The 11,576-nt window shown below is 42.5% G+C and overlaps 1 protein-coding gene across 1 annotated transcript in view; it reads right to left on the bottom strand.

Annotated features, from left to right (window-relative positions):
• Positions 1-5,396: 5,396 nt before the first annotated feature.
• LOC114047384 (Wilms tumor protein 1-interacting protein-like) overlaps positions 5,397-11,576 on the bottom strand; it is an 18,703-nt gene continuing 12,523 nt past the window's right edge. Inside the window, exons 6-8 of the mRNA XM_027868217.1 lie at positions 9,571-9,622; positions 8,792-8,860; positions 5,397-8,494 (exon numbers count right to left, since the gene is read on the bottom strand). Coding sequence (XP_027724018.1) covers positions 8,354-8,494; positions 8,792-8,860; positions 9,571-9,622 — 262 coding nt within the window. The 3' untranslated portion in view covers positions 5,397-8,353. The remainder of the gene's footprint in view (positions 8,495-8,791; positions 8,861-9,570; positions 9,623-11,576) is intronic.

The raw sequence follows: 11,576 nt of genomic DNA on the forward strand, positions 1-11,576 counted from the left end.
GAAACGATACCATATAATACATCATCATTTTAAAGGCATGAGTCTTGAGAAGCTGTTTTTATAAGCTACTATGGTAGAAATCAGGGATAAAATTGTACTTATTTGGGAATAGATGCTGAGATTTTTTTTCTATTGCTTTATTATGCTAGTCCATCCTATTTTGATATTTCAACACATGTTTCTTACCTTTTCTATTAGTAAGCTTCTATTAGTTAGCATTAAAAATTCCCAGGAAATAGAGTGAAGGCAAACAAACCAGATTAAACTGTCATCCCTATCAGCCCAGAGTTAAGCTGCAAAGGGGTGACATTTGGGGGCTAGGGAGAGCCTTCTGATGTGGAGGAGTACCTATTGAATGTGATAAGAAAATAAAAAGATCTTTACTCTTTAAGAGCATGTAAAATATTAAGTAAAGCATATTTTTTAAAAATACATAATTTAGTCACTGCACTGTATGAGAACTACCAACCTGGGCAAGGTAGGAAAACCCGGCCTCAAAAAAGTAAAATAAAAAGATGTCATATGTTCCTTGAAAATGCAACACCCTGAGCCTACATTAAAATTTGTAGATGATGGATAGTAAGTTTGGTTGCACTGAAAGCTCACTAGGCAGCCATGTGAAATTCTTCAATATTCTACTACTGCTTCTGACTTTATATTATAGTGGGAGAGACTGAGTCAGAGAGCAGTAATCAAAGTAGAAGTGCCTGCAGAACACAAGGACTACTCTAGACATGAGGTGATGAGTGATGGGGACACCAAATTAAAATGCAATTGGGAAATGTTTGACAAAATAAGTAAAAATACAATACAACATGGATTATGTTCATTTGTGGTTTTCTAAGTCAATATGCATCCAACAGGGATCTGTTTCAATTTGAGTTAACATCACTGCTCTAGACTAAGCTCAGGAATCGGAGGATAGGAATATGAGGAAATGCCATAGTTACACCTGCCAATGAACATTTTGTTGGTGTGAGAAAGTTGTATTGGAGAAGAACTTGAGCTAAAGAAGATGGAATTTTAAGGATCATTTAGAGAGTTTAGGGAGAGAAAATTTGAGAGGATTTAAGGACAATAACTCAAGCTGAATGACTAAAACTGAAACGGGGGACTAGAGGTGAAGAATTCAAGGAGAAATTGAACAGAAGAACCCAAGGAGTAGGAAGAGGATAAAGACTCAATTTGTTTGTTTGTTTTTGTTTTGGGGAGGCAGTTGGAGTTAAGTGACAGGGTCACACAGCTAGTAAGCAGTCTGAGATTGAATGTGAACTCAGGTCGTCTTCCTGACTCCAGAGCTGGTGATCTATCCACCTAGCTGCCCTGAAAAAGGCTCAATTTGAAGAAGGGGGGGGCCAAGAAAGAACAAGAGCCAGAGGGGAGGGGGGAAATTGGTAAGACAAGCAGGTAAGATGAGGTAAAAGGTAGTAAGACAGAGCAGCTAGGTGGCACAGTGGATAGAGCACCAGCCCTGAAATCAAGATCTGAGTTCAAATTCAGCCTTAGACACTAGCTGTGTGACCCTGACCAAGACTCTTAACCCTGACCACCTTCAAAAAAAATAAATAAATAAAAGATATTTATAATTTATAAATAAATAATAAATAATAATAAAATAAATAATAATAAAATAAAAGATATTTGTAATTTATAATAATAAATAAAAGATATAAAGAGATAGTAAGACCAAAAAGGAAGTTGCACATGGCTGTCAAAATGTTAACAAAGTTAGAAGGTGCTAATGCAGTGGGGATAGTAATAACTCCAGAGCCAAAGCCCCACAAAGCACTTTGCCAGAGCAGCTCTATAAGGGGGCAATTTACACTGTGCTTAGCACAGTGCCTGGCACATAGCAGCACTTAAAGAATACAGAATCAAGAAATCTCAGAATCTCAGAGATGGAGGGCATCACAGAAAACCATCATATAATCTACATTAGATTGCATTTTTATCTTGTTAAATGTTTCTCAATTTTATTTTAATTCTCTCCCACCATCACTCGACACCTTTAGTCTAGAATAGTCCTTGTATTCTGTGGACTCTTGAAAGGCTTCAACGTGAAAATAAAGAAGAATCTGAAATACAGGAGAATCCTGAACTATTTCAGGAAGTTCAAGAGTAAAAAAACATGTGACAGAAAAAAAAAAAAGACCACTGAACATTTGGAGTATTAATAAATGCTTGTGATTGATTCAGCAACAAGTACAAGTTTCTTCCCAAAGAGAAGGGAGTGGAACCCTGCTCCTCCCTAGGAAGAAGCAGCTGTTTTTCTACCATGCCTTGATGATAGGGATCTAGAGGTGACATTAAGTGAGAGATCATACAGTAGGGGTCGGGGGAAAAAGAAAAGTGACAGTGGAAGAGATATGCTATCTTCTTGGATCATGTTTTCAGGACCTTTTCTTGTTCAGTTGTTTTGGTCACTCTTTGTGACCCCATTTGAATTTTTCTTGGCAAAGATACTGGAGTGGTTTGCCATTTCCTTTTCCAGCTTAGTTTATAGATAAGGAAACTGAGGCAAACAGGGTTAAGTGACTTGTCCAGGGTCATGCAACTAGTAAGTGTGTGAGGCTAGATTTGAACTCACAAAGGTGAGTCTTCCTAACTCCAGGCCTGGCACTTTATCCACTGCACCAGCTAGCTGTTCCTTTTCAGGGCCTAACTCAGAACATTCCAAAACTTGTCAAACCAGATGAATACCACCCATTCTGTTTATTTATATGGGCACAAGTGATACCACTAGAAAGAATCTAGGAAATGTAAAGATTACAGTCAGACTAAAAACTGAAAGTCTTAAGACTACCCACATTATCTTACTCCAGTGCTATTTAAACTCAAGTAGAAAAGGTCACTAAACCATACGTAAAGGTCCCTCTTGGCCACATACTGACTTAGAAGGCCACACATTAACATTATCTATGTTCTATTGTATTTTCATATATTTTGGTAAATATTTCTCAATTATTGCAGACAGTATTTCAGCTAAAGGCCACTTTTTTAATGCCTCTGGTATAGATCTCTGCTGTAAGGTTTTCAAAATTTAGGAAGTGTTATTTGAATGCAGATGGAAACTTTTTCTTTATATGGCCAGTGCAGGAATTTGTTTTGCTTGACTACACGTGTTTGTAACAGGATTTGTTTTTCTTGTTTTCTCAATTGGAGATGAGGGGTAGGAAGGAGAGAATAAAGACCCGAAAATAAAATAAAATTCCATTTTTTAAATAGGTGTTATCTGAGATTATTTTAATTTTTGACTTAAAATATAGGAATTGTAGGTTCCTGACAGAATGTAATGCACTTAACAAGAGCTAGAAAGAATGTATTTATCTAGATAATTGAAAAGGTTGTTCTGAGGGAAATTTTTTGGGAGGCATCAAAATGGTTTGGGGAGAACAGGATAAAATGGCAGTGATCAGAAATTTCTAAGCCTAAATCAAAGAGTTGGCTGGAACCATAGACTTCAATTCAGTATCAGATACCAGCAACAAAAATAAAAATGTGGTTCGTGGGAAGGTAGTTCAGGAAACAAGTCTGCATCATCCTGCTTGAGGTATCTTGTTGACTGTGGCTATGCTTGGTATTTCCCTTGGTGGTGAGGAGTCAGTTTATCATGAAGGGTGAGTCTGTGCTGAAAAGGCTATTCAAAGCCCAGGGTTCATTTATGATATTGAGATCATTCTTGAGTCTCACGCTAGAGACATGCTTGCAAACACACCTAAGGTTGTGTTTATAAACAAACCTCAGTCACAAATTAGGTGTAGTGGATGTTTCAACAACCATGTTTCACTGCTTTGAGTAGCAAAGAGCACCTTAGAGATTCTTATAGGTGAAACGAATGGGTGAGGCACTAAGAAGTGGCAAAATCTGTATACAGGCATACAGATTTCCAAGGTTTCCCATTTTCTCTTCTTTTGCCCTTCCTGTTCACCATTTCAGGCAGCAAGAAACAGACATAGGGAGTCAGGCTAAGGCTCCCTACCTACCTTGGGGGCAGGCAGTGGCAGACTGGATGTTGGATGTTGGATTCAGGGGCCTCACATATCGCATGAATTCTCCTGATACTAGCCTAACCAAAGGTTTGATGCATGTCTACACAACACACACACACCCCCTCTCCTTTTATTCTTTTTTCACAACCTCTGGCCATGAGAGTTTTGAAAAATAGTTCAAGAGATATTCCAGGGAGAAGAATTTGGTCTATTTCTTTTCTGCTTTCTCCTTTGTCCAATAACCTGTATGGGCACATTAAATACTGATTGTGTTCTGACTTGGGGGGGGGAAGGGAGGGGGGAGGCAGGGTGTTGAAGGAAGTATAGACCGAAACAGGAAAGGCTACATGTGCGATATTAGCCTCATGGATTTTTGTTTTTAAAAACTAATTCTGGGGGCGGCTAGGTGGCACAGTGGATAGAGCACAGGCACTGAAATCAGGAGGACCTGAGTTCAAATCCAGCCTCAGACCAAACACTTGACACTTACTGGCTGTGAGACCCTTGGCAAGTCACTTAACCCCAATTGCCTAAAAATAAAAAATTCTGAGCAATGATTTTTTCTAAATTACAAACTCAGTAAGGCTTTTAACTGCCTCAGTCACTCAGAGCTGCATGACTTTGTGGTTATCCAATTTTTGTACATGTACACCAAAGAGACTCTGTTAAGATTACTTCACTGGTGGTGTGAGTTTAGCAACACATGGTAGGCAACTCAGATATCATATTTTTTAGGTAATTAATAGAGTAATTAGCCTATAGAAGGGCTATAAGAAAGGCAGCATAAGAGTCTATGTTAGCTGCTATTCAGGCATTCAAAATGTCACACGTGTTACCCATCAAATGAACATAATCGATGTCACATATGTAATTGGACATGGAGACATATGTTTTGACTACATCTCCAAGAATGTCCCAAGACTTGGGAGTAATTATTCTCTAGGAAAAACTCCCAGGATTTCATTTTTCCCAACAAACCTTAGGCCTAAATGTGAGAGGAATTTCTTCAGGAGACCTGAACTCTGATGGCAAAGAGATGTATGGGAAGGGGGCAAATTCATCTGCAGAAAACTATATATAGAGCAGCACCCATTACAAAACAGGGAATGAAACACTCAGAATCCTTTTTGCTCGCTATGAAAAATAATTTGAAGGAAGTGAAAAACTGAATTTGGCTTTAACAGGATGACTGAATGCAAGCAGGCCAAAAAGAAATGACAGATGCTGCATGGTGAAGGAGACTCAAAACTCTGAGATTAGAATGAGGAATGTTTCCACTGTTCCACCAGTGATTGTTTTCATCCCAACGAAGTGTTGTACTTTCAAAACATACACTCTTAGGCTACTTTATTAGCTTGGTGCAAATGGAGTTCAGATGATTTTTAGAGGTTGTTAGGTGATCTGGGGACTCAAGTTGACTAGGGTATACTTACTTCCAAAATAGCATATAGCCCATGGAAACCACAGGATGGGGTGAAAAGTGAGCTACATATAAAATGACCTGAGTGACCAGAAGCAGACACATAGGTGCTGTTTTCTTCCGGCCTCTGACAGCCCTTGAGCAAATGCAGACTGTCCTTAAGAAACCCAGTTTTCTGTGAGAGGCCTCTTGATTCCCAGGGCATTCTACCAGAGTTACTAGACTAAAGCTGAAGACAATTCTTCCACCTCTGCCCTCTCTCTTTCAAGGGAGGGAAATAGAGCCAAATCCAACATCTAAACTGAAGACTGCCCAAGGCATAAAACATTAAGCAAACCTAGCCCCTAGGGCCAAATCATCTTGAGTCCCTATACTAAACAGTATATTTTAGAGAGAGCAGGTGGTTTGCAAAGAAGTCAAAATGCTTCCTAAACCCCAAGGCCACTGAGCAAGCTGAGGTCTCAGACTGGAAGGGCTACAGGATCATATTCCCATCACACAGCATCTTCCACACCCAATACCACAAGAAGCAGCTATAAAACATGTTTATTGGACAGAACAAAACCCCAGTGATAACTTAAAAAAAGGATGAGCAAATCTTTTAGATAAATAAATAAATCTGTTTTTCCCCAAAAATTCCATTTCCTTAAAGACCAAAGGAATTGGACACAGAAATGAAAGCACCCCATTCCCCCCTCCCCATTCCCCTATGCTCTGAAGCCTCAGAGGAGGCAGAAGCACATTCTGAGGTGACAGAAAAATTCATATAAAAATAGTTAAACTGAATTGTGTGCCCTGCACAAACCAGCTTCATGATATACAAACTGGGCATTTAGAGGATTTCCTACAAAGTTTCAGAAACAATCTTGGTCCAAGTTCTTGGAAGAAAACTATATTCTTTTAAAGAAAATGAAAATATTCTCAAAGGAAAAAAACTTAATTTAAGTCAAATTATGGCCTTTGTCCTGCCATAAGCTATACAATGAAGGTTGTAAATACACTTCTTCTGCAGCACAAGGAAACAGGGTCTTCTGTGTGTCCCCTTCCTATACTTCTCTCAAAATCCATCTTCTCAGGGAGTCTTGATAGCTAAAGTCCCCTCAGGAAGCTGTGCCCTTAGATTCAGCCCCTAGTCTTAGCCATACATACAATCACAATCACTGCCATAACCATATACATGCACCAGGACACACACAGACTGTGTCACTTGCACACACAACCTTAGCCACCCACACTGTCGCAGTCAGGCACCTTGGAGTCCAGGAACTTCAGGCTGGGACCAAAAAAAGGCCAGGAAAGGTGACAAAAAATGTTGACAAAGCAGAGTGATAAGGGGGGGACTACTCCTAGCCTGTAATAAAGGAGGAATGGACCACTGGACCACCTCCCTTATCACCCCCAAGAAAAGTCTACTTGACCCCCCACATTCACTAGATCAAAGCCTATGGAGGATGCAACCATTCCCTAAGAGTCCCACCCCATGCCTGAGCTTCTCCTCCCCCTTAACTACCTCCTGCACTGCCTGATTTGAATATTATGTGGTAGTTAACAGGAAACCCAAGAAAGGACATGGGCAAATAACAGCTGCTTTGTGTTGTTCTGCCAGCACACACAGGCACACTACCCTTCCCAATTACGTACCAGCGTGTCATCTGTCCCGACCACACGACATTCACCCTAACCAGGCATGCTTTGAACCACACACTAACACATCACCCTCTCTAGCCACATACAAACACACTATACTTCAACCACTACACACAGCACTCATACTCATGAAATATGTTGCCCTCCATTGGAAGATATACAAACATACCACAATCCCCCAAAATCGTGCAGCACTCCATGCTTCCTAACCCCACCCAGACATACCGTTCCCTGGTCCTGCAAACTTCATCCCTTGTCCACATCCTGGCCAGTGGTAGGAACAAAGACAAGAGAGGCCAAGAGGGTGCCTGAAGACAATGCCTCCTGCCTTCCTTGGTCCAGCTATAGCACTACTGCCTTGGGTAATGTACCATAACATGTGAGGGCACAATCCCCAAGAGCACCTCACTCTGGTCTATGGAGCCTGATCCTACCTGGCCATGGCCTAGAGCTCTCTGCCCTTGCAGTCACTAGGCTCTGGGATGGCTTATAAAGAGCAGGGGAGAAAAGCTCAGAGATAATGGGTCTTAAAAGACACAACAATACAGAACCACCACTGGGTAGCAACCAACATGGTTCACTAGACTTCCTGTAAGAGGTGGTCCCAGGAGAGCAATGAAAATTTATACCAAAAACAGGATATGTCCAATTCCCAACCTGCTCCCTTTCAGAATCCAGGCATCCTTTCCATCCATTTGTCTGACCTCCACTATCAATAATCCTCTACCAAACCAGGTTGGGTTCTGGAATCCCTGAGACTAGAATGTTTGTTTGGGAAGGAAGGTGAAGAGACCACTCAAACTTGAAGACAGAGACAAGCTAAGAGCTCAAGACTGTGGAACACATCCTGGAAGACTGGAGGTGCCTAACTTGGGCTCCACAGGACCCAGGTCAACCGTCTTTTCAGCAATCCCACGTGCTTGGAGCCCAGGGTTTGCTGATTCAGGAACCTATAGGGATAGAGCCACAAGGCTGCCACTCTAGTATCAAAAGGAAAAACTGGCACAAATTAATTCATGGCAAGGGGGTATAGGGCCCAGCCCAGCCCTAGCATGAAGAAACTTGTAGGAACTGGTTCCATTCCACAGTTATCTCTCAGGATGTAAAAGCCCAGAGAGAAGAAGGCCATATATGTCTGAGGGGACCAGTGGGAAGGCCTCTACTCTGGTTCAGAAATCCTCCTGGGTGGCAGGTAGGGGAGAGACCCTCACCTCATTCTGCCTAAAGAAGCACCTGGTTAAGGAATTGAAAAAATTCCCCTGAGCCTAGACCTAAGCTCTGATCACTAGGGAGTCCATCAAAGCTCTGTCATATGCATAGTATAACTGGTCAGGGCCGGGGTGGGGAGGCGTCCCATGTGGCAGCTTCGACACAGCAGGTGGCCCTCCAGGGGATAGCAGTGGCGGCCTTCTTGATCATTCAGACGAAGCCCACAGTCCTATGGAATGAGATGAACCAGTGCAATATAATCAGTACCCATAATCATTCACCTCCTTCACTGTCAGCCTGGTGCTCCACCCCAGGGCCAGCATTCTGCATACAAGCCAGGGATTCATTGATAGCCTACAGCCCAAAGGTCCATTTACACCCCTATCCTGAGACCACTTCCCACAATAAGCCCATTCCCCATTCTGTTCTTGAACCTACTCCCCATCTTGGAACACATTAAGAGTGGGCACTGATAGTAAATCAGAAAGGCCCTTCCCAAAACTGCACAGAAATCCCCTGGACATACCTCACAGTGATAGCATTCCACATGATAATCTCTATCCATTGACACCACCCGGATGGTCTCTTCACAGCCCTGATGAAAAAGATACAAGCTAATAAGCATAAGTGTGCATGCTTACACAGACAAACCCATCCACGTGCTTCAATAGCCTTGTAGATACAGGCAGACACCAAAGGTGGATAAGCAGCCCTGAAGAGGGCTCAGCAAGCCTCACACCAGAGGTGCTGGTCCTCCCTTGGCAAATGGGCCAAACCAGGTTAAGGGTAACTGGGGATGGCCACCTTAAGCATGCCAAGACTCTCTCTGGAGGAATGGGCAGATGAGAACAATTTGTTCCAACAGCCATGAAAGAAGCTGAAAAGCAGGAGCTATGGAACACTTAGAACTTGGTCAGGCATCCAATCCAAATGGATCCAATTAAATCCAATTCGTGAACAAGTCAAGATATCACCTGTGATGTCATTGGTCCCCTCCAAAAACAAAGGACGAACAACAACATACATGTACGTGGCTAGACTGTGTATGTGCACTTGAGTAATATCATTAGTCCTCTTTGAAAAAGAAGGATGAACAACAACATACATGTATATGGCAAGTGTACTTGCATTTGAAAAAGTTTTATGCACATCCTTTAAATACTTAGGACAGACTCCTAACCCCAGATCTCACTACCCACCCCACCCCCCATCACTGGCTGGCAGAGATACTGGCCTAAGTGGACCCAGGTAACAAAGCCAGTGGAATCAAAGTACCTATATCACAAAGCTATAACATATCCCTACCTTTGCAGGAAGGATAGGTCGGGTACATGAGGCACATTTGGGTGCAAAAACGCTGAAGGGGAAAAAAAAGAGAGAGATACAGGTACAGGAGTCAGAAGCTGAGGAAATCATATGCCAGCAATTCAAAGGTGTCTTCCCTAGGGTCTGGAGCCTCAAAGGGAGTCACCAGCCTGGCTCCTTCTTCACAGGGCACCCTCCATCAGTAATAGGCACAGGTATACAGCCAACCGCCCTGATTTTTTTCCCCATCACTTACTCACTCTTCCTGCCATATTCACTGTCACCACCACCACCACCACCACCACCACCACCACCACCACAGGAGCCCTTTTATTCACTGTTTGGTTTCTTGGTTCCATCCTAGTCCCCAGGTTTTTCACTTCAGTCTTTTACTTCCACTTGTACACTGACTCCTGTTCTTTCTAAATTCAATGACTTACACAGAACATACAAAGAAGGAGATCCATCTAAGAGACACACACATACAGAGGATGGAGCATGGACAAGGTAGAAGAAGGAGAGCCCCATCATACTGATAAACATACACAAAAGCACACAGGCGCTGGAGAGAAGCCCATCACGTAGGTACACACACCATGGGAATATTTGTCAATAAATAACCAAGCACTTATTACATGTTTGGCAACATGGGGAATTCCAAGAGTAGTAGCCCTAGCCTTTAAGAAGCCCACTGTCTTGTTGCAAGAGACAAGAAATAAATATGTGCCAAGTTAAAACAACAATACAACATTTAAACAAGATCTTAAAATAACATAAGAGATGGTGTAAGGCCAAACAGGACAATTACTACTAATAACACAGAAAAGAAATGTTGGTGTCCAGAACAAGAGAAGGAATATAACTACCATACTCTGTCCTGATTAGACCAGACAGTACTCTGTTCAGTTCTGGGGACCATAATCTAGGAAGGACATTGACAACCTGGAGTATGTCCACAAAAGAGCAACCAGGATGATGAGGGAATTCTAGACTGTGCCATATGAGTCTGCAATCTGGTCCTGTGAGACACTACAGATATTATTGTTCTCCATCTGGAGAAACTAAGACTCAATGACTTGCCCAAAATCACACATCTGGCTGGGGTCAGGGACCAGATATGAGTCCAATCCTTCCCCACCCCAAGTCCAGCAGGCTCTCCACACTACCTGGTGATGGAAACTGATAAACTGTCATGGATCCTGAGAAGGGCACCAGGCCAAGAGAAGACTGATGGCCGTGCCATAAAATCATCTGAGAAAGCACCTAGAGATACTCAGCCTGAAGAACTGCCTTCAAGCATCTGAAAGGCCATCCAGGAAAGAGTAAGAACTAGATTGTTCTGTTTGTCCTCAGGGTTCAGAAATAGGAACAATAGATAGACATGAAAGGGAATCACATTTCTGCTTTTTGTGAAGAAAAACTTGTAATAAATTAGTTATACAAAAGTCAAATCAACTGTCCTGAGAAGCTGAGGAGTTCCCTATCACTGGAGACCTTCCAGCAGAGAGAGGCTGAATAACCATTAGTCTCAAATCATCTTGTATTTATTTATCTGTTTATATGCTATACCTCCCCATAGAACGTAAGTTTCTTGAGTACAGAGACTGTCTTTCATTTTCGTCTTTGAATTCTCTATACCTATCACAGTGCCTCGTACATAGTTAAGTGTTTACTAAATGCTTGTTAATTTGAATTGGATGTTGTATAGGGGTTCCAGCCCAGACAATGGTTTGACTAGAAAACTGTAAGTACCTTTCCAACCCAGAGATTCTGACTCCACGGCCTGGGGTCCCCAGAGGGCCCCCATCTGTGGATGCTGCATTTGCCCTATGTTCCATGGCCCAAGGTCTCCAGGGGGCCCCCATCTGTGGATGCTGCATCTACTCTGTTCCCCAGCCCAAGGTCCCCAGGGAACCTCCATCTGTGGATGCTGCATTTGCCCTATGGTCCATGGCCCAAGGTCTCCAGGGGGCCCCCATCTGTGTATGCTGCATCCGTCCTGTGTT

Source organism: Vombatus ursinus, unplaced genomic scaffold (assembly GCF_900497805.2).
Source record: "Vombatus ursinus unplaced genomic scaffold, bare-nosed wombat genome assembly UNPS02014786.1, whole genome shotgun sequence".
NCBI classification, from domain to species: domain Eukaryota; kingdom Metazoa; phylum Chordata; class Mammalia; order Diprotodontia; family Vombatidae; genus Vombatus; species Vombatus ursinus.